Consider the following 22,440-nt stretch of genomic DNA (forward strand, 5'->3'; position numbering starts at 1 on the left):
TTCGCTTGCTCAGGGTTGTACGGCAAGCCGACTGCTTCGAAACAAGCAGGGTCCTCGTCAGTCCTTCTGGAATTTCTCTCGCGGACTGTCTGACCAACGACGTTGCTCCCGTTCTTGCTCGTCTCGTGTGCTCTTCTTCTGTCTCCCTAGGCCCCGTTGTGTTCCCCTGTGTGCCCTGTCTTCCTCTCTCGGCGCGGTTCGTCGCGTCTCGCTTCTTCCTTGCTTCTCTCCGTCTCCGGTGTCTCCTCGCTCGGCGTGTCTCCACGATGTCTCTGTTGCCGCCGGACACAGATCTGGCAGATTACTCTCGCGTCCGCATTCTTCTTTTGCCGACAGATGGAACTCCGCCCGAGGTATTTGCCCGCGAGGCCGCGGCCCTCATGGCCGCCTTCGCCTCCGTCTCTCTCGCCTCCCTGCCCCTCTCGCCGCATGACCCCTACCTCCAACCATTTCTCTCGGCGCGAACCGTCGCGGGGCCAGACGCCCCGGGCCCCGCGCCCCAGGGCTCCAAGGCCCCCTCGGCGTCGCAGCAGCTGGCTGCCGCGGCTTGCTGCATCCACTGCTCGTTCCAGACGCCACAGTTCGTACTCAGCGATTGGGCAGACCTGCACATGCACCGACAAATCCTCGCGGCGATCGCGATTTCCGCTTCTCCCTTCCCCGCGTTCGAGGCCGCAGCGGCTGCAGCCAGGGCCCACACGGAGGAAGAAAGGAGACACTTCGGAGACGGGGTGCGTGGGGATGGAGCTCCGGAGCGAGGCACTCGGCCGAACGAGTGTGAGGACCCTGGCGAGGGAAAGAAGGCGGCGCGAGCGCGCGCTGCCCAGGCCGCCGCGCATGCAGCCGTGGCGGCAGTCAGGCGAGAGTACGACGTCTTCCGGAAAGTCCTTGAAGAGGACTATCCCTCCGTCCTTGTCCATCGGCTCTTCGTGGTGCCCCGCGGGACCTCTGAGCTGCGGTCTGACAGATCGGGGACGGAGAGCCCGGGGGAGAAAGACGATGGCGGATGGTGCCGTGAGGGCTCTTTTCCTTTTTCTTCACCCTATGTGGCGTCGGTGTCTCCGCAGCCCTGTGACGAGCACATCGTCTACTTCCCGCCCCCGGCTTCTGGCTCGTTCCCCGTGCTCTCGACTGTCTCCTCGCCTGCGCTCTTCACGGCGGCGAAGGAAGACTTCTTCCTCTGTCTCCTGAAGCAACTCGGCGCTCTCACGCTCCGCGCCCCGGACCGCTGTCCCCCCCTCCTGACCCCGCTCGACAGTCCCCTCCAGGAAGGCGCCTGGGGCGCCGGCGCGCCGGTGGCTGCCTCGACCGGCTCGGTGTTTGCCACCACGGCCTCGCCTCGGGGCGCGAGTGGGTGCCACGGGCCCGCCGCGGTCACGAGCGCACCACCTGGAGCTCAGCCAATAGTTCCGCCGGGCGGCTCGGGGACGACCCTGGGGGGCCTGGCGGGCGCCCCTGGGGCTTCGGGGTTGTCTCTGCTCTCTCCCGCGACCTCGCCTTCCGGAGCGTCCGCCTCGTCAGCGGCTCTGCTCCGCCTGCTCCCTGCGCGGCTCCAGAAACAAAAGGGCGACGTGCTTCTGCTCGGCGGGGCGCCCGCGGCCGCCGCTGCCCTGTACGTACAGGCGGCGGAGGCCTGTCGCGCTCAGGGCGACACCGTCTGGCAAGCGGCGGCGCTCGAGGGCCAAGCCGCGGCGCTCTATGCCTTTCTCCGGAGCGCGCTGTACCAGTTGGAGGCGTACGAGCAGGCGCTCCCGCGGTCGCCCCACAGAGACGCAGGCCCGCGAGGCCCGGAGGGAGGGGTGCCGAGGCCCCGCTCCGCAAACGGATCTTCACCAGGCTCGCCAGAAGACGCGGCGACCGCCGGCGGTCAGACGGGCGGTAGTGGAGGCAGCGGCGGAGCTGGGACGTGGGGCGGGCACTGGGCCCTTGGCGCGACTGGGTCGGGGGGTGTCTCCGTCGGGAGCCAGGAAGCGGCGGGTTCCGGGGCGCCCTCGGGGGCGAAGTCGTCTTGGTGGAACTTTGACCCTGCCACCCACAGCGAGGGTGAGGGCCAGGCCTCCGACGCGGCTCTCGTTTCCTTTCCACCGGCGATCGAGACGATCCTCGCCCAGTGCATCAGCCGCCGCACTCACGCCGCGACCGCCTCGGCGTCCGGCGGGGCCTCCGTTGTCTCCGGCTCAGGGCTGGGCGCGGCGGGCCTCCCGTTCCCGTCGTTTCTTCCCGGAGGTGGGGCGTCCTCCAGAGACAATCCTGAGAAAGGCGTCTCCTCTTCGGGGGCCCACTTCTACTTCTCCGCTGCGCAGGGCTCCGGAGGTGGTGCGTCGGCCTCGGGGTCCTCGGGGCCAGGGCCCAACGGAGAGTGGGGGGGCTCGGGGACGGGCGACGGCCACGGCACCGGCTCGGGCAGCGCCTGGTCAGTCAAGACGGTGTACGGCGGGAGGGCCCCGGCGACAGGGTCCAGTGGGGGGACTGGATCTTCGGGGCTTGACGCCTTCGCCTCACCGCCGAACGGCCTGCTCGCGGACACCGCGGCCACCCGCGGGCGGTCGCAGACACAAGGAGACACTCTGGCGGCTGGCGACGCCCACGCAGCGGGGAAGACCGGCCAGGGCCCACTGGGGGCGCGGCCAGCGCTTGTAGTTACAGGCGACGAGGCGGCGACGGGGTTTCGTCTCCCCTACGGACTGGCTGCGTCGCCGGAGCTGGTGTCCGCGACCGCCGCCCTCATTCAGGCCGCATACGAGGCCGTGTGCCTGAAGCTGAGAGACGCAGCGCAGCTGTACAGCTGCCACCCAGGCTGCGCGCTGTGGAGCGCGTCCACGACGTTGCTGCTGTGTCGGCTTGTCGCGCGCTTCGGGAGCAAGACAGAGACGCTGCAGCTCATCAGCAGCGCCGCAGAGAAAGCCAAGCGGCTGGAGGTTCAGGACTTTGTCACCTGTCTGGCCTCGCTCGCGGCTCTCTGCAGCGCGGTCGGGGCGTTCCGAAAACTCGCCTTTCTGCTCCACAGGGTCTGCATGGCCCTGCTTGAGGCGAAGAAGTGGGCCGCGGCCCACTACGCCGCCGCGCTCACCGCGCCCTGGTACCACCTTGCCCTTCTCGAGTTGCCTCCGACGGACCATCTCCACCCGCTCGCAGTTCCGAACGCGAAGCGCCCCGGCCTTGCCTTGCCTGTCTCCGCGTTGCCCCCCTCAGCCCCGCTCCTGTCTCTGAACTCCCAACTCGCCTTCTCCGTGCCTAGCGGGCTTGTGCGTCGCTCGACCACTGTCTCTCTTGGTCACTTCGTCGACGCGCTGAGACGCGAGAGACAACGCGAACGGAGGCTCCGAGAGCAGGCGGAAGAGATCGGCGGGAACCGCGAGCTCGATGAGAAGAACAGGAGGAACGGGGAGCGTTCGAACAAGGTCGCGCAGACACTGGACAAGGAGAGAAACGCTTTAGACTCGCGAGGGAGAGGCGCGGCGCGAGGCGAAGCTGAGACTCGCACGCGACCTAAGACACAGACCGGACTGGAGGCCGCAGCTCGCCAGAGCTTGGTCGACTGGGATTTGCTAGGGGATGTATCTCTCGCGTCTGCAATGAATTCGCCGATGTTCTCGCAGTCTTCTCAGTTCTCTCTTGCCTCTCCAGGATCTGCAAAGCCCTCTCTGCTTTCGTCTGCTGTCGCGGCCCTGGGGGTTCGCAGCCCTCAACAACCTGCGAGACTGCCGCAGCGGGGGGTGTGTCCTTTCACGCCGCTTGAACTGCATGCGAAGCGAGGGCGGGAGGCCCCCGACTTCTCTCTCTCTCCTGAAGACTTCAACTTTGCGATTACTCTGCTCCGCCTCCGCCAGGCCCTTCGCCAGCAACACTACACCCCGGGGACGGCAAACCTCTACTCGCCTGCGTGCTACGCGTCTCCGCCGCCTCTCCCCGCTGTCTCCGCGTCCCCCCGCAGTGTCTCTGCGTCCCCCCGCAGTGTCTCCGCGTCCCAGACGCCTTTCTTCTTCCCACCGCGGCCGCCGTTTCCAGTCAGCTCCCCGGCGTCGCTCGACTTTCTCAGCCAACACCAACGCCGGGTCCGGTTCACGGATGGGGGCGGGCAGGGAGACAGGAGTCTCTGCGGACTCTTTCTGCCTGCCTCGAGTGTCTCTGCCGCCCTCGGGGATGGGGGCCTCCGGGTCTGGTGGCCCGCCGTCCAGTCCCGCGTCCTCCACATGCTGAAAATCACCACGGAGCATCTGGGGGAGCCCGGGAAGGTTGCCTGGTACGCATGCGCAGCCCTGAAGATTCTGTACCCCGTCCTCGATCACAAGACGCAGGCCAGCACGATCATGCTGATTCAGGTACGAAACTGCAGAGAGGTTCGGGAGACAGTGGCGGGCTTCCAGGGGGACACAAGAGAACAGAAGAGTGTAGTAGTTTTCTCTGTTTCATAGGGAGCACCTGTGTGTTTTTCTGCCGAGATGAGCGAACAGTCTGCTCGTGTGGCTTCCGTAGGTCACCCCATTGTCCCCGTCGCTTCTTCTCAGCTTACGTTTGTCTCTGTCCCCTAGGTTGCGATGTGTGTCCGTCTGTGACGCTTGATTCACATTTCAACTTTGCTTTTCTTGCATTATTGACTGGCCCTCTACGATTCTGTCTAGCGGGCTTTTCGCTCTGGTCCCCGACTTGCCACTGTCTCCCTGGTGTCTGCGAATCTCCGAACCTCAGTCCCTTTTTCTCAGTCGACGACAGAGAGCCATCCAGGTGGCGACCCGACTGCGCGCTAGCAGAAGAAAACACACTCCATTTACGATTCAGCGGCCGCTACTGCACCTGCCGCATCACCCGTGGTCGCCGTTCGTTTTCATATCTTGTGATGCGCTTAACACTAGATCGAGGCGTCCAGCAAACGGGCGCCAGATCCCACGACCGTTAACTCTCAGTTGGGCTGCGGTGTCCTTTTTCAGGCAGCTGCAGGCAGGAGGGCGACGCCCTTGGCCCTGCCCCCAGCGCTCACGATTGTTTCTAAGAAGTCGCCTCCGTCGCCGGCGAAGCTCCTCCTGGAGACGCAGAGGAGCGCAGCATCCCGCTCGGGGCGCAAGCGCGCCGGTGCGGAGTCCGGGGCCGCACCGGGCGCCGGTCGTTCGGGCGCGTTCGGCTCCAGCTCCCGCAGCCAGGACGAACAGCTGCACTTTCTCGGGGGCATGTGCAAGGGCGCAGCGCCTCCACTGCCCCTCTTGGCAAGGATTCACCCCGTGGTGGATGTGTCTGTCTTTCTGAACAAAGAAGACGCGAACGAGGAGACAGTGGGCCCCGTGCCTTTCGCGGTGCTGCCGCTCGAAGGCGAGAGGGACAGGCCCGCCGCTGCCGCAAACCGGACGGGAAGCCCAGAGAGACAGGAACAGACAGAGGGCGAGAGGAAGGAGAGCGAAGAGAAGAAGAAAGAGAAGAAGACCGTGTTGATGTATAATCCGTTTGCGCAGAAGCAAGAGGGCGGTGGAGGCGCGCGGGGACCCGGAGGACGCGAAGAGGACGAGCTGCCTGTGTCGGGCCAGTGGGTCAAGGGGGAGCTGCGGACGGTGCAGGTGTCAGTCAGAAATCCTTTGGGCGTCGAACTCGTTCTCGATAAAGCGAAAGTCATGACGGCTGGGGCGCATGCAGAGGTGTACCCGGTCACGGTTCTCGTCCCTCCTTCTGCGTCTCACCAGGTGACGTTCGAGGTAAGCTTGGAAACCGGGAGGGGGAACAACTCGAGGCCACCGCGCGAGACGGTGACCGTGATGTCTTCGGTGGCCGTCGTCTTTCTTTGACTCGCAGCATGTCTCTCCTCTGTGTGCAGTTTGTGTCTCCTTGTCCTGTCTTTCACCTTTCCTCTTGCCTGTCTCTTGTCTTCCTATCCACTGTCGTCTTTGCTGTTCACTTGGATGGCTCGTCCAGCCAGCATCGCCTCGTCCTGGCTGTCAGGCGACTTGTACGGACGGTGTGCTGGTCTCCGTTTCTTGCGCGCTTCGCTCGACCCTCAGGTCACGGTGCTTCCGAAGGAAGAGGGTCGTCTCTTCTTCACAGGCCTCACGTACACGCTGAACAAGCTGCAGTGCTCGCAGTTGCTCCTGCACCGAAGTCCTCGCCTCCTCTCGCTTCTAGACTTCCCAAAGGCGCCGACAGAGCCTCCAACTGCCCGCGGCAGGCGCGAAGGCCCCGAGGCAGAGGACGCGAGGAACGAGGCGACACTTGGAGAAGAAGCGACGCTTTTAGAAGCCACTGAAAAAGCAGTGGGACTTCTCAAGTAGGTGCCAGGAGACGGGCGAGACAGACGCGGGACCCGGCGCTGATTAATGAAGGCTGGGGTGAAAAAACTACAATGAAAACATCTATGCTTCTGAAGAGCTTGTCACGTGTGCCGGGAAATAAACGCATGCATAGATATATATATATATATACATATATATATATATATATGTATGTATGCACATATGTATACATATGCATAGGTGTGCGTATATAGGTGTATAGATATTGTTTGGGTGCGTTTCAGATTCAGTTGGATGGCGCCGGTGTATCTATCGCTCGTGTGGGGGTTTCTATGACGGCTTCCGGTTCGGTTTTTTCGCGTTTTTCTTGATTCTGCATGGCGTCCCCTTCGCGTTTATCGAAATGCATCTTCTCCGCCGACTTTCGCCTTATGCTGGAGTATAACAGTTCTCCACTTTCTGCAGATTTAGCGCGGCGGCGAGCGTCGAAGTCGTTCCAGAACTGCCGCTGTTACGGGTGTCTGTCGAGGCGTATTCGGCGCCTTCTGCTCCTCCAGCTCGCCTTGGTTCGGCGAGGAAGCGCGACCTGCCGACTTCCGGTTCTTCGACTTTCGCTGTGCGGCCCTCTGAGCTCTTTGAGGCTTCCACGTGCCGCCCCTCCGCGGCGCCTACGGGTCCCGGCACCCAGCCTGTCTCGGGGGCCTTGGCAGGCGTAGACGCGAGCGCCGCTTGGGAGGCAGCCGGAGAGCCTCGGGGCGGGGCGCAGTTCGAGGGCCCTGACCGCGGGGACGTTCCAGAAGACGCTGTCCCCGGGCGAGACCGTTGCGCCCGCTTTTCCTTAGAGACTCCTTCGCTGCCGAATTTCCCGTGGTCTGCAAAGCCTCTGTGGCGCGCGGGCACCGGGTTCGGACGCCGAAGGAAACGGGGCCTCCTGTGGAGACGCCCCTCTTCTTCAGCTGGACTCGAACGGACTGGTGACCCAGACACTTTGGAGACGCAGTTCAACACTCGAAGCATTCCTCCGTCAGTAAGTCTAGACACTGTATATATGTATGATATATATATATATATATATGTATATATGTATACATACGTATACACATGTATATACATATATATATATATATATATATATGTATCTTCATACGTAAATATGCAGGCACTAAACCTACATGCGTACATGTATACGCCTACATTACATGTGTGTCCGTTTGTATGTTATGTATGTACGCATGGTCTGTAGTAAGTTGTCCTTAGAATCTCTCCAGCTCCTATGCGATTTTTGTTCATGTGTAAATACCAGACGTAAAACAATAGATGCATCTGTGCAAACGTACGTATACAGATGGGCGATGTCTTTGTGAGATTTGTGTCTGTGTCCAGAAGAGAAAGTGTGGGCAGCATCCGTATCTCGCTTTTTGGATCTGATGCGTTTGCGACATGGCCACAGGAGCAGCTTCAGATTTCCTGAGAGACTGAGAAAAAGAAGAGTCCTTTTTTTGTCTCATTACAAACGAGAAATGCTTTCGGAAACTTCGAAAAGGGAGATGTTGAAAGATATGGGTTTGAGGAACTCAGGCTGTCCATGTTTCCTTTCACATTTCCCGGCCTCCCACATCTGAATCTGAGGGCTCTGGCCCCGTCGGGGGACTTCATCATCGTTTTGTTTTCTTCACAAACTCGTAAACTGCTTCGGCTTTGCATGCGAGAAACTCGGAGTCAAGTTTTCATCTCGAAACAGTTTCAGCCACGCACAAATCCATGTTGACTCCATCTCTGGCTGCGGTGTCCCGCCCTGCCCCTGTCTCCGCAGGCGGAGGCTTCTTCGGGTCTGCATTTCCTGGACTACACTTCAGAGGAGGAGCTTGACTCTGAGTCCACATCGGACTCGGGCCGTCTGTTTTCTTCGAGCGACGAAGACGTCGAGCTCGCCAGACTTCTCTTTCCCCGCCGCAGCGAGTGGAGCATTTCTGGGCGCTGTGTGGGGCCTGAAACTCGGGCTCCTGGCGTCTCATCCGCGAATGGCTTGGACTGCTCGCCGGGGCTCCAGCCGGTCGAGCGCGGCGGCCGGGCGGTCGAGCGCCGCGAGTCTTGGGGCTTCGCGGGCCCCGCGGTGCGCCGGCTCGGATCGGAGACGAGAGAGGACGAGACGCGGCCTCTGCTCCGGCGCGCGCAGACAGGCGCGACGGGCGAGCGAATGCGGCGCCGGGGGTTTCTTGGAGCCGAAAAGGCTGCTTTGCCCCTGACGCGCGAAGGCGCAAGAGAGGGTGACTTCTTCCAAGGAGACAGGGCCTTCTCGGGACCCGCTGCGGCGTACAGCGGAGACCCTACACACTCGCCTGTCTGGGAGGGCCAGCATCGACTTCTCGCGCTCCACCTGGAAAACGTCGGGCGGGCGCCGGTCCGCGATCTGCGTTTCGAGCTCTTGACCCACGAAGGCGAAACGCCGTCGGAGGAAGAGACTCAGGCCCTTCGGAGACACTTCCAAGTTCTGTGGCACCCCGACGCGGAGCCCGCGGGTGTCGGACCCGCGGGGACAGTCATATACTCAGACGACGCTCTCCAGGACCTCGCCATCAGCCGACGAACAGAGACAGACGAAGAGGGAGACGAGGAAGAAAACGAAGAAGGGGATCCGAGTCGAAAAAGAGAAGAAGAGAAGCGGCGAGGGAGAGACTGCGGGGAGAACAGAGAGAGTGGATGGGGCGAGGGAGAGTGTGTGGGGAGAACAAGTGCAGAGGGAGGAGAGAGAGAGAAGGCGGAAGAAAGAGGAGAAACAGAGAGAGCAGAGGGAGAAGGAAGAACTGGAGAGACGCGAGGAGGACAACGAGAAACCGGCGAACGCGATGTGATACCTGTGGGGAAAAGAGTTCGCATCTGTATCAGGTGCATCGCCAGCACAGAGTTCAGTTCCTGCATCATCCGGTAAGGCGAGCAGAGGGACGCTCTAATGGAGAAACGTATAGAATGACGTTCAAAGAAGCAAACTATTTGAATTGTAGAGCAACGGGTTCCTTAAAAAAAGTTCTAGAGGTAATGTATGGATCCCAAAAAAGGAGAATGAGGGGTGCCATGCTTCTTTTCTCAGAGGGAAGACGCACGGCTGTGGCTTGGTCTCGCTACCTGCTCTTTTCTTCTTCGTCCGCATCTGTCATTGACAACGCCGCTGGAATATCCAGTTGTTCGAGGAACAGTTGAGAACCGATACACAGGTTGCACAGCCATCGATGGAAATATACAGAAACAGGTGTATTTTTCGTGGGGAGAGAGAGGGGGCTTCTCTCTCGAATCATTCATGGTTCATATGTGTACGTAGAGAGAAAGGTAGAAGTTCCTTTTTTCCAGCAGAGATGGATATATGTATATCTATATAGTTCGCCTCGCTCGTTGCCAGTTCATGCGTTCTGCTTGTTCTAGTGCCTTTCCTGCCGCGGCTTGTTTGTCGCTGCTTCTCTAAGTTTTGCAGCCTTCTCGGAAGTCCGGTCCTGTCGCTGGCAACACGGCCTCTGCGTTTCTCTGCGCTTCCTTCCTGTCTTGTCCCAGTTCTCCCAATTCATGGCGTCCACTTCACTCCTTCATTGTTCCGTGCTGTCCAGTTGGACACTCAGCTCCTCGTGCTGTATTTTTTCGGCTTCTCACTTCCCTCCTATCTTGGATTCCCTTCGCCTCTCTTCTCTGTGCTGCTCCTCCTTCAGTTTTTTCTCTCTCGTTTTTCCGTTTCCTGCAGAATCGTTTACGCCTCTTCTTCTGGAAGCAAGTACCAGCGCCAGGTTCTCCAGCCCCTGTCCCTGCGCGTTCAGAGCGGCCTCCAGCTGCGTCCCCAGGGTGTCAACATCTTCCCTCTTGTGTTTTTCTCTCACCGTGCCGTCCTCAAAACGTTCTCGGCTTTTCCGGCCTTCTTCGCCCCTGACGGCGCCGGCTTCTTCCCCCTTCTTCTCTCGCCCTCGGCCGGGGTCTCCGCGCCCTACGGCCCTCCGGACCCCGCAAGCGCGGCCTGGCCCCTGCACATGGGCGCGTCCCCTCAGCCGTGGGGAACGGCGGACCTCAGGCACGGCGACAAGGCCCTCGAGGCGGCGGCGGCCGGCAAGCTCGGGCTCTCGCCGGCCCTCAGGCCCGGAGTGGGGCTGCGAACGCCGACCGGCTGTCTTGACCCCGGAGCGTCCTTCTTCTCGCCCTGCGCGCCTTCCGATGCGCCTGTGGATTGCCTGCTGACCCACCGCTTCGACCACAGAAGCTGTCTGGTGTGTTTGGATCTGCAGAACTGCGCAAATGTCGCCTTCGAGTGCTTCACAGTCCCCAAGAGGCGCCTCTCCCGCGTCCAGCCGCCCGACGGGTCTCTCTGTTGTGTCTCCCCTAACGAGTCGCAGCGCCGGTAAGCCCAACACTGCACGACTGGAGGACAGCGACCTGGCGCAGAGAGAGTTGACAGGCGACTCGGTTCCTGTCCAGGAGCTTTTATTTCCGATGCTCCGTCAGAGACCGTTCGGGAACATTTCCTTGATGGTGGCTCGCAAAAAACATCCGTTCTTCGGGCAGTCATAACTCCGCTTCCTCACTTCACTTGCAGCAACTCGTCCATGTGCGCATTCACATGAATGCTTATCGACGCACAAAACATGTAATCACTGATAGGGATGTGTATGAGTGGATAGAATCATGCACATACCTGCATATACATACCTACATATACATAACTACATATACATACCTACATATACATACCTGCATATACATACCTACATATACATACCTACATATACATACCTGCATATACATACCTGCATATACATACCTACATATACATACCTACATATACATACCTACATATACGTATACATATATATATATATATATATATGAACAGGGCAACACCTCTTTCATTTGCATATCCACTTCAATCTATCGGTGTGAGTGCATTCTTTTTGGCTGCACTTTTGTCCTGGTTTTAGGTGGGCACTGTGGGTGCGGCGGCCGCGATTGCAGGCGGTTCAGGAGGCCTCTGAGGTAGTTGGGGAACTGGATCGAGAGCTGAACATTCACTGGCGTTGCTTTCCGGCCCAGGAGGGGTCTTTGAAGCTTCTGCCGCTCCTGAGGCGTGTGGCTGGGGGGCCGGGCGGGCGCGCATGTGCCTCCGGCGAGGGGCCTTCCGCCGGAGGGGCGACCGGACTGTCTCCGAAAAGACAGGCCCCGTTTTTCTGGCGAGAGGAGTCCCCCGAGAAGGGGTGCAGAGTCCCCGAAGGCGGGAGGAGTCGCGACCGCGAGGGGCGAGGAAAGCGGGGCGACGACGAGGGCCTAGACGGAGACGTCAAAGAAGACGACTGCCAGCTGGTCCGCCCGGCACAGCTTTCCCACTTCAGCGCGCCTCAAGTAAGTTCAGGAGACGCAGTTGATTCTTTCTGCTCTCGCTTTCTCTTCGCGTCGTGTCGCTTGGCTTGCCTCTCACTTTTCTTTCGCGCTTCCTCCTCTCTTCTCTTTTTTCTCGGACTCCTCCTGTTATTTCTGTCTTGTGGGGTGGGGGGCCGGCCCGTTGGATCTCCGTCGGCCTGTTGTCTCCCGTCTGTGCAGCTCCTCATCCGACCGCGGATCCTCGGCTGCGCCGCTCCAGGCCCGCCAAGGCCTTCAGCTGTGAAAGCCGGGCTCCAGAGAGCAAGCCCAGGGCCTGCGTCTCCGAGGCACCGCACCCGCCCAAGCGTCGAGTCCTGCGCTGGCTCTTCGGACCGGACCAGCGTGGACGAAGGTTTCTCTGCGCTGCAGGCGAGTCTCCTCTGCCCGCCCGCCAACGCGGGCCCGCTGTTTGGGCTCCAAGGCGCGGCTCTGACCGCGGTCGGAGCGGGGCCCGCGGAAAGAGGCGCCTCGCGGCAGCGCCCCGTTCGCCTAGGCCCGGACTGCTACAAGGTGAGAGAGATCAAGGGAGCGTGAATGGAAATGGGAGGGTAAAGTGAAGCGTGATCACCCAGTTCATTTGATTTCCGGGCATGGAGAAGCGCTCTCGCGTAGCCGCGTTTCGTTCTACTTCTCCCAGTTGTAGAACATTCGAACTCGTTGATGGCCGCTTTAGCTTGGGGTCCACGTCCACTGTTGGGTATGACACTTCAGTCGATGGTCCTCTGCCGGTGTTCTACGAGCCGAGTGTCATTGTCTTTCCTCGTTCGTTCTCTTGGACTTCCTCGACGAATCCGTTGAGATTGCCCTTCTTCGCTTCACCGCTTCGGCCTGACTCTCGTCCGCCTCTCTCTTGTCTGCAGATTCCTCTCCACGAGCCTGTGACTCTTCAGGTGTACGTGGAGAACCGACATGCGAAGGCTCTCTCTCACTGCGTCGTGCTCGTTGTTCCGTTTGCTCAAGAAGGCGCGCGACTTCCGGAGGGACTTCTCTGGTCAGGCTCCTTGAGTCGAGAGCTTCTGCAGCCCCTCCCCACCGCCCGTTCACAGCGGCTCGCTCTCCGTCGCGCAATTCAGTCTCGGACGCAGACGGTGGGGAGACCTCTCGCTGACTCCTGGGTGTCGGACGCGAGACCGGTCGGCGCGCCGCATGAACTGGCGACGAGCGCTCGCAGTCCAAGTCCGGAAGGCGAAGACGCGAAGCCGGCCTCGAGCGACCGCGGCGGGGCGGCCGACGGCGCTGGGGGAGGCAGGTCCGAGCCTCAGAGAGCGGGAGAGAGGAGCGCAGAGGGAGGAGAACGGTGCGAACGGGGAGGCCGGGACGAGCGCGGGAGACCAGACGGGAGATGCGGGCAAGAAGACCCTGGGAGAAGATGCAGCGGGGACCTTTCGCTGGGGCAGGAAGAGAAACGCGTGGACGAGCTGCTCGACACCGAGGGCCTCAACAGACTGGAGAGACGCGGCGCCGTCCTCGCTCACCAAGTGACTCTCTTCGCCTGCGTCCCCGGCATGTTCAGTGTGGCGGTCGCTGTCCTCGTCAGACCCAACAACGTCATCTGGTGGCATCACCAAGCTGTCCGGTTGATTGCCTGAGCGTAGGGGGATGTGCAGACACTGCCGCAGGGTCGAGAGAAAACGCACAAGACGTCGGGCCGGAAGAGAGCGACTGGGGAAGCACCACAAGAGGGAGAGAAGAGGAGAAATTCGTTCCCCGGACTGCGCGCGAGAAAGAGAGAAAGAGCGACAGAGAACGACGGAGGAGAGACAGGAAAAACTTTGCTCTTCTGTTGCACACCACGCACACCGGTCCAGATCGCAGGCGGAAGCAAAGGGATGCGAACTCCAACAGGTTCTGAGGCAGAAGCGAACTCCTCGTCTGTCTCCACATCCCAATCCCTTGCTCACTGTCTACCGTTGAACTCGCTCCGTCTTTCTTCAAGGCTCACCCTTCCTTCCATGCGCAGAATCACAGTGATTCACGTATATGTATATTTGCATTTGTATTTATATATATACATATATATACATATATATACATATATATACATATATACATATATATATATATATATATATATATATATTTGTAGGTATGTATGTGAAAATGTGTTTCGAGGGTGAGGAGCGCGTTTGTCCAGAGTTTTTTCTCGTGGCCGTTGTACTCCGTCGGTGTTTGGCGTGGGTTGTCGGGAGAAGGTGGAGACGGTTTTCAAGAGTCGTTGAGAGGCGGCGCAGGAATTTCAGTCCTTTTGCATGCACTGCTGAAGACTCCGTTGTGCACCTCCTGGAAGGTGATAAGAATCAACCAGGAAGACTCGGGGCCGAGAGACGAAAAGAAAGACCGTCAGAGGATCCATATAAGATGGTCGACCCCTCGGTGAGGCAACTCGAGGCGCGGAGAGGCAGTCTTTCCGAGACGCAAGTCGATGAGCAGCAGCCTCTGCAGAAGCAGCTAGGCCAGGCACAGCCAGCTGGCTGCAGCGGTGTTTTGTTGTTCTACACGATCTCCCAGCGCTGATTGGAACTGCGTGGAAACATAAAGCAGTCTAGGAAGAACTGAACTGGAAACGAGTCACTTTTCGAAGATGAACACGGAACAGAAAAGGCACACACACACACTTGCAGAATTTTGCCTTGTTTGTCACCAGAGGATTCCTCTGCACTTGCATGTGAGAAAATCGACTTCAGTCTCTGGCTTCTCTTTTCGTGGCAAACAGGCGCGAAGAGAGAGGCCCTTCTCCAGGGAGTCTAAACTGCAGCAGTCGCCTTGTGTGCAGCCGAGAACGGAGAGTACAATAGATCTGACCCCGCCGGCAGCTAAAAAAGGAACATGGCAATGCAAGAAGTCCAAAAAGTAACTTTTTTAGAGATACTGGAGAGATGTCGGAGCGCGCGTGCAACGCCTAGGGCGGCTCCAAATAGGCCAACCTCAAAGTGAGGCAACAGAGAGAGCAGACATCCAAGTTTTCTCTTCCACGCAAGATGACGTTTCTCTCACTCGAATCCTACATACGCCTTCTGCGACGAGGTACACCGGCAAGGTCGTAACTCGATCACGACGGTTTCTCGCTCATCTCGCGAATCTGTCGGCCGCGAGCAAGGTGGAAGGCGAGAAAGCGCTGCACTCGAGTGAGTGTATGCGCGGAAGCCTCGTTTGAGGCCTTTTTTGCGTTCGTGGCTTCTCCCGAGACGTCTTGTCGTTTTGTCTCTTTTTCTGCATGCACTCCGGCACGACGTTCCAAGCCCCAATAACAAACGACTGTCTCCTTCCCGTTCCTCAACTGATTCCTTTCGACTTTGCTTCGACGAGTTTGGTGTCTTTCCAAGTTCCTTCCTCAGGTGTACGAGGAGAAACGCTCAGTGCCGACCAGAGGAACTCTCCCCCAGCAGCTCGGTTCCGTCCTGGCGGGCGGCTTGAGTGGACCTGCAGTGTTTCTCCTTTTTGTCGCTGCTCTTCTTCTGCTTTCTCGCAGCGAAAAGCGCGAACGCGAGAGACTCTTTTTCGGGGGCGGAGATGCAGCTGCGTCTCAGAGGCCAGACAGCGAAGAAGACGAGACGTCGAAGACGAAACGGGCACCCGCAGAAGACGACCGGCCGCCAGAGGCCGGGCGTCGAAAATGCACGAGATTGCTGGGTTGTCTTCTTCTCCGAAGAAATGATCCAAGACGGATAAATAGTCAAAGGCTCGGGGAATCTTTTCCCTGGTCGATCTGTTCAGCCGCAATGAAGCTCCTCCGTTTCGGGTCCCACGCCGCCGTTTCGCGGCGGCTGGCGGGACTGGAAAGGATGGTCGTGAAATGCAGAGCAGAACTTGGACTTGGCAAACAAAGACTCTTGCTTGTCAACGGCAATACGCGAGCGAAAGGCTCAGCTCTTCGGCGGCGATCGAGCGATAGGAAAATCCGTTCCAGCGACTTTTTGCTTCACACCGGCCGTGCAGGTCGCGGTACGCCCGGGTGTACAGACACCCCGGAGGTGGCGGCCGCCGAAGCCTCTTTCGGCGAGGATGCATCGGGGCGTTTTCCTTCGCCAGTGAGTTTTTCATGCTCGCGACCTAAGCTGCGAACTGCCGCGGGTGGGGTGGCGTCTTGGAAGAAAAATCAGAGTTGGAGCCTCTCCTTTTCTTGCGGTCCAGAATGTGTATGTACACCCGACACACGGGAGATGTCCGTGCCTCCTCACGGCCTTCGTTCTATATCATTTTCGGCTCCTCTTCATCCTTCAAGCAGCTGTCAGAAGCCCGCTCCAGAGCCGGAGCACGGTTCCGTGGTCCACGTACGCGACGCGCTGTCTCTGCGGTGTGCCTACACCTCGACGCCTGCCGGGGGCCTGTTCCCTCTCTTGAGTCCGCGCCTCCTCTCTCGAAGGACCTGCTCTTCCAGAGCGGTGCCTCTTTCCAGGAGACCTCGAGAAGAGATGGTGTTTCGCGTGGAAACGCCTCGTTCTCTGTCTTCTCCTGGAGACTCTGTCCGGCTCCGGAGAAGGCCATCAAGACAGAGAGACACTTGCGTCCCGGGAGAGGCGATGCGTTGTGACGCTAAACAAAGGAACATGCGTTTTCGTAGAAATAGACAACGCATGCGAGCTAGGACTCCATGCGTCTTGCACTTCCCGGCATTCTCTGGGTACCCAGAGGGCAGCTGTCTCGCTGTCCCCTCCTTAGCTTTGTCGTCTTGTTCTCTCCCGTTCCTCCGCTCTCCGCGTCCGTCGCTTCGCGCCACTGCCTCATGGTCCCCTCGGCCGCGTTTCGTTCTATCCTCTTCTTTACTGGCGCAGCCTTCTTTCTCTTCTTCTTGTCGTCACATCACTGAGTCTTTCTTTCCATCTTTGTCGTCTGCTCTCGCCTCCCCTTCTGCTTCTTCCTCCCCTGACGGTCCTATGAGGTCTCTTCTCCGTCGTGACCCTTCTCCCTTTCACCATCGTCCCCTTCCTTCGTCTTCTCCCCTCCCTCCTTCTTTCCTTTCTTCTTCTCTCCTGTCTCCTTTTCTTCCTTCTTCATCTCCGTCTCTGTCTCTGTCTCGCGCATTCGGTTCTGTCTCTGCCTCCCCGTCGTCCGAGTCTCCCTTCTCTTCTGCGAGTGTCGGCGAGGAGGTGCAAGAGCGCCTGAGCGTCCTGGAGGCCCCCGCCGACCGCGCGCGCGCCTCGGCAGTGGCGGCGCCGCTTCTCTCGTCTCCTCTGGAAGCCATTGAAGCCTTCATGAGCGAGGAAGTTCACCACCTTCTTAAGGCTCGCTCTTCCCCTTCATTGCCTTCTCCTTTGTTTCCTTCTTCCTCTTCTGTCTCGGCAGTGTCTCTGGAGACCGACCACAGCGTCTTCGTCTGTCGAGACGGCGATACGCTGGACGCGACTTTGCGCTTCGAGACTGCCTCTTGGGCCGTTGCAGCTGTTCTCGCTTCGCGGGCAGATGGACGTCGAGGCCAGCTCCGGAACTCTCAGTCTTTTTTCTGGATCCACTTTGCGTGTCACGTGGAGGCTGGCCTGTTGCCTCTCACTCGGATTCTTCTCTTCTCTTCCCGCAAACCCCACAGTCTCCACCCGCGTGTTCCAGCCGCCTCCGTAGCTATCTCCTCGCCAGGCGCCTGGGAAGGGCCTCCTCAGAAACTGTATTCTGGAGCGGCTACTAGTCTTCCCACCGGGGTGGGGAGACCGGGGGCGACGAAGAGCGGCGGCCGCCAGGATGCTTTGCGCGCTCTCTCGGCGGAGGGAGAGGGCGAGGAGGCGATTCTGGAGAGCGCAGCTTTGCACGTAGATTCTCCTCGACAAGAGGGAATGGAAGGCGCTCTCAAACATGACTCGGATGTCGACGAGGTTTGGGAGGAAGTCTGTTTCCGACTGGCCGTCCTGGGGCGTCTCTTGGGGTTGTGTCGAGGCCGAGAGAACGGCAGAACCACTGCGTCTCTGCAGTCCGCCTCCTCCTCTCTCCTGGCCCCCACATCTTCAGACGCTGCTGGTGCGGCGTCGCTGTTCCCCGACGTCTCTGGGGTCCGAGAGTCCCTCCAGAGAGACCAGCGTTCTGCGGCGAAGCGCGCTGTGCTTTCGCGTCTCCTGAGCGAAGTCGACTACCTGTACATCACACATCTCCCGCTCTTTGCTAGTCGTGTGAACCCCCTTTTTCGCCGCGTCTGCGAGTCCCTGCGCGTCCTCAGCGCGGCACACGAAACCTCCCAAGAAGCGGCTAAAGGCGGACGCAAAGAACCATCCACGTCGGAGATGAGACAAACACTTCAGCCCGTTTCTGTCGACAACGTTGTTGCTCCGAGTCGCGAAGAGACGCTTCGCCTTCAGAGTGCAGGGCATCGGGCAGTCGAGGCACTCGAAGTCGTTCGGCTTCTCTCTTTTCTTGTGCGCTGTCTCCGCTCCCTCCCCCACAAAAGCGGCGGCGGGTCCCCGACGCCCCACAGAAGAGCGGAGGCGGAGCCGCGGGGCGAGAGCCACGGGGCCCTCTTTCGGGCCCCGCGGCTCATCAGCTTCCTTCGGAGACACATTGCAGGCGTGGCGAGAGTCGCCCTTGTGGGGTGTCTTCCCCCCGCCTCGCGTTCAGCAGCCGCCTGCCTCTCGCTCTTGGACAAGAGGGGCCAAGCCGGAGCTCAGGCGACGGAGACACAGGCCTTTTCGGGGCACTCTGAGGTCGAGCGACACGAGGCGAGTTCGTCGGAAAGCGGGGATTTGCTGCTTGGGGTAAGGAGCGAGACTGGCGGGGCGACGCGTGCAAGCGGGGAGCGTCAAGCGGAGGAGCGACGCCTTGACGAGGACCCGGCCGTGGCAGTGAACGTCCGAGCTGAAGGCTCTTTTCAGAGGTCTTCTTCAACGCGGGAGACAGCAACACGGTCGTCGGCAACGGCGCTTCGTGGGCTAGAAACCGAAGCAACAGAGACAAAAGAGAAGAGAGAAGAGAAGAGAGAAGAGAAGAGAGAAGAGAAGAGAGAAGAAGAGGGAGACGAGATGAAACAGACGAAAGACGAGGGGAAACTGGAAGCGGAGGACGAAACGCCAGACAGGAGGGAGAAGGAGGTGGGAGCCGCTTCATTTGTGTCAGCTTGTGAACAGATGGTGAGAGAGGAACGACTTTCTCTCGCAATTCGAAAGGCATGGGGAAGAAGGCGATTTGCATGCATCACCCTGCAAGACTCGACGAACAATCTGAGCAGCGCGATGGATCTCTGCAGACAGGATGCGCGCGTTTGCCTCCAACACTGCGAGAAGCTTCTATGGTGTCTGGAGCGCCTCCGGGAGGCCGAGGCGCGCGCGCCCGAGTTGCAAGCAGAGACGGGCGGTTTTCCTCTGGACCGCGAACTGCCTGCGGATCTCCTGCAGGTCCTTGCAGATCTCCTCGACTGCAAACTGGACAAACAGCGCGACCGCGACCGACGCTGGTCTCTCGCCGCCCGACGCCGAGCGGAAGAGCCCCCGCCGGCGCCCGCAGCGCTGCCCCTCGGCACGGGCGCCGTGGAGACACCTGCGGGCGAGGGCGGAGACACCTGTCCCCTGGAGACCCGTGTGAAGGCCTTGGGGCGACGACGGCGGAGGCGGCTTGTGAGGCCGGAACGCACGGTAGGACCCGACGCGCAGAATGGAGACACGTCGTCGCCGAGAGCGCCCGAGGCTTTGAATGCAGCGGGAAGAGAAGCAGAGCGGATCGAGGTAGCCGCGGGTGCGTCAGAGTCGCAGGAGTCTTCATCTGGTGGTGAAGCTCCTACTGCACCTCTCGACGGAGCGTCTTGTGAAGGAAGTTCGGAGAGTGTGAGAGTCACTGAGGGAGCTCTCGAGATCGACGACATTGAAGAAGAAGAAGAATCGTTTCTGTTGCTTCACAACATGCTCGATCGGCAGAATCCGTATGCGTTTCCGCGTCTTCTCGCCAGCGCGAGTGACGTCGGGGACGAGCTTTGGTCTATCTCGGCTGTGGCGCTAGAGGAGCGAGAAAAGCAGCACCAGTTTGCGGAGGAAGGTGCACTCTTTCCTTTTTACCCCGCGCGCGTGGCAGGTCCCTCGTCACTGGAGAGCAACCAGTGCGGAGCTGGCGAGGCAGATGTGCTTGCACCTGCGCCCCCCTTCGCGTTTCTCGTGGACAAGCGCGCCCGGTTCCGTGAGCTCGAGAAGGAACAGAAGCGAATCGCCCAGCTCCTGGCGGGGGCGCAGGGCGGCGCGAGCTCCTCTCTTTCAGGTGGATGCGCACCGCGCGTCGCAGACAGCCACGAGTGGTGGGTGGTTGGCGGAAACGTGCGACCGGTCCCGCGTTCCTTCGAGGCCCCCGGTGCCGCCACGGGTGGGGTGGACGCAGGGGCTGCTCTGGGCGCAGAACCGTCTCGGGAGCCTTTCGCTCTTCCCGGGTCCCGAGTTGGAAACTCGGGCGACAGCGAGACGAGGCGCTTGGCAAAAAAACAGCCGCATGTCGATGTATTCCGCGCTGCGAGATTGGCCGAGTTGGAGCAGGCGACGAAAGACGCGCTCAGGGCCCTCGTCGTCTCCTGCTGCTTTCCGCCGAGTCACCGGCCGACCGCGAGAGCCTTCGAAACGACGCTGCTGGCGGCGATTGGAGCCCAAGGCGCGTCACGCGCACCAGACACCCTTCTGGGCCAGCCAGTTTGGGAGGAGGGTCTCTCAGGCGTCTGGCCGCAGCTCCACGGCCTCGCAGGCCTGCTGAAAACTTGGCAAGACAGCGGTCCGGTATTCTTTACCGCCGTCAGTGTGAGCACGCCCTGTGGGGCTGTTGCAGACACTCCCGGCGCTCCTCGAGGGGACACCGCGGACGAGGGCCCCATGTGGGGTGACGCCCTTTGCATGGTTGAGGGGTCGAGAGGAAGTCGTTGTGACACGAGGGGTGCCGAGGGTGGCTGGTCACGGGTCAGAGGCAGTGCGAGTTCTCAGAAAGATGTCAAATGGTTTGTGAGCGCTAACACATGCACCACATCACAGCCACAAGAGAAGGTCCCCGAGACGTTTCTGATAAGTCGCCAGCGGGAGGGAGGCATACCGCTGTCTGTATACAGCGTCGAGCGTCGCTACTGGGGGGTCGGAGACCGGAGAGACAGCTCTGAGTGGCAGGTGTCTGAGCTGCTGGTTCTCCTGAGAAAGCTGCAGAGAGCGGCCTCAAAACTGACGGGTGCCCTCGAGAGACAGACGGTTCGTGCGAGACTTCTCTTGCCGCAGGTCGTCGCCAGTAGGGAGGCGGAGAGCCTCCTTTTGACCGTCGTCCAGGGGCTCGCCGCCGCGTTGGGCGAAGAGACATGCCCGCGCCTCGATACTCTGAGTGTCTCTCAGGTGGCGTCCACCTCAGGCAGCGACGACCTTCGTTTGGTGCAGGACCAAGCGCTCGTTCCAGAAGAGACAGCGAGGCTCGAGAAAGAAGCAGCACTTGATTCTTGGGAACCAAGACACTCGAGAGCTATGTTGCTGCATGCGACCACGGGCGCGGTCTACGGCTCGCTGTCGCGCGGCTGGCAGTGGCTCGTTGTGCAGAGACTAGGGAAAAGGGTGATTCCAAGGGGCTCCCCAGACATCGAAACTCGCCAACAAAACAAAGAAAGTAAGAATCTCAAAGCCTCGCCAGGAAAACTCTACAGACATAATGTACATACATATATATGTTTACTCTTCTCTGTCCACTTTAGTATGATTGCCCTACCGTCCTGGAGCCGGACAGGGAACATCGTTGGTTTCACGACTATGCTCGCAAGGCAGGTGTCACCTTTGTGTTCCACTTTGGGCCTGTAGATCGTTGCCGTCGTGTTCAGGTTGACAAGCGGGGCACGATTGCCCTCTCGAAGCCTGTCTACGTGGCGTTCCAGTTCACCTGCCGACTGTTTCTTCCCCTGGCCTTCGCTGCCCGGCTGGACGTTGTATCCCTTTCCAGACGGAAAAGCGTCTTTTTGCGTCTTTGTCTTGCGGTTGTCTTGTTCGTGAATGGTTTTTTCTGTTTCGTGTCTGTTTGAAAGCTTTGTTTCATGCGTGTTCGAATGGTTTTTGTCTCAGCAAAGGCGGGTCTTCTAAGTATCCAGCATCTGCGAGGCAGTCCACCACCGTCCGTCGTTTCTCCCGGAGTGTCTCCGCTGGCGCTGCTCGTCCCACCTCGTCCCCGCCGCGTCGACAGCAAAGGCCCCCTATCGGCGGCTCTGCTGCCGACCGCATCTGGGGCGCCTGTTCTTCTGGAGCCTCATCCGCAGTTCCTGCGGGAGCTGGGCCGGCGCCCGAAGCCCGCGCAAGGTAGAATGGAAGGCTGGCTAACTGAAAGAAGAAAGTTGCAGGACAAAGACGAAGGTCTCTGGCTGCGCCGCATTGACAAGCTCCACAGCCTGCTCACAATGACTCTCAAGGCGCCTCGAGGCACCGGCGGCGTCAGCGAAAATGTACGGTGATCGATGCGAACTGAGGTGGAGGCCGGGATTTGACCAACCAGGATCCTGGCTTCCTTGGCAGTAAGTGGGCCTTCTTGGATGGATTCGAAAGAAAAGTGGCGGTGTGGTGTCTCTCACATTGTGCGAGAAGACACAGGCGGATCGCATATCCCATCGACTGTGTTTTTTGTGTTGGTTTTTCAAATAGACGCTGGAGAATACTACGTGCTCGTTGCACTTAACATGGTGGCCGTGGCAAGCACACTAGAACTAAAGTCCGGGTGACAAACGGACTCTGAAAATGCGGTGAGACTTTCGGTTAAATGAATTTTTCTTCATAGCCGGGCCCGGCGTGCTCGAGTGACAAAGTTCCGCGGGTTGGAAGCCAGCAGAGTTGCCTTCCTTGATGTCAGGCAGCGAACGATAGGCAGCTAATTTTAATCGCGATGCTGGGACACAACAATAGGGACGGTAACCACAAAGTCGTCTCCCTCTCGATCACAAACGATCCAT

At 59.6% G+C, this 22,440-nt stretch overlaps 2 protein-coding genes across 2 annotated transcripts; both read left to right on the forward strand.

Moving 5' to 3' along the window:
* Positions 1 to 266: 266 nt before the first annotated feature.
* On the forward strand, positions 267 to 13,907 carry TGME49_268330 (hypothetical protein; the record flags this gene model as incomplete). The annotated part of the gene is made up of 9 exons (XM_002365499.1): positions 267 to 4,322; positions 4,929 to 5,681; positions 5,985 to 6,247; positions 6,678 to 7,239; positions 8,026 to 9,137; positions 9,940 to 10,584; positions 11,162 to 11,579; positions 11,778 to 12,107; positions 12,458 to 13,907. 9 exons carry the CDS (start codon positions 267 to 269, stop codon positions 13,184 to 13,186), a joined length of 8,868 nt encoding a protein of 2,955 aa, XP_002365540.1. The 3' UTR covers positions 13,187 to 13,907.
* A 1,409-nt stretch (positions 13,908 to 15,316) lies between these two features.
* On the forward strand, positions 15,317 to 22,242 carry TGME49_268320 (hypothetical protein; the record flags this gene model as incomplete). The annotated part of the gene is made up of 2 exons (XM_018781501.1): positions 15,317 to 21,119; positions 21,566 to 22,242. 2 exons carry the CDS (start codon positions 15,317 to 15,319, stop codon positions 21,946 to 21,948), a joined length of 6,186 nt encoding a protein of 2,061 aa, XP_018636537.1. The 3' UTR covers positions 21,949 to 22,242.
* Positions 22,243 to 22,440: the final 198 nt, after the last annotated feature.

This window comes from Toxoplasma gondii, chromosome VIII, assembly GCF_000006565.2.
Source record: "Toxoplasma gondii ME49 chromosome VIII, whole genome shotgun sequence".
Classification (NCBI taxonomy): Eukaryota; Apicomplexa; class Conoidasida; order Eucoccidiorida; family Sarcocystidae; genus Toxoplasma; species Toxoplasma gondii.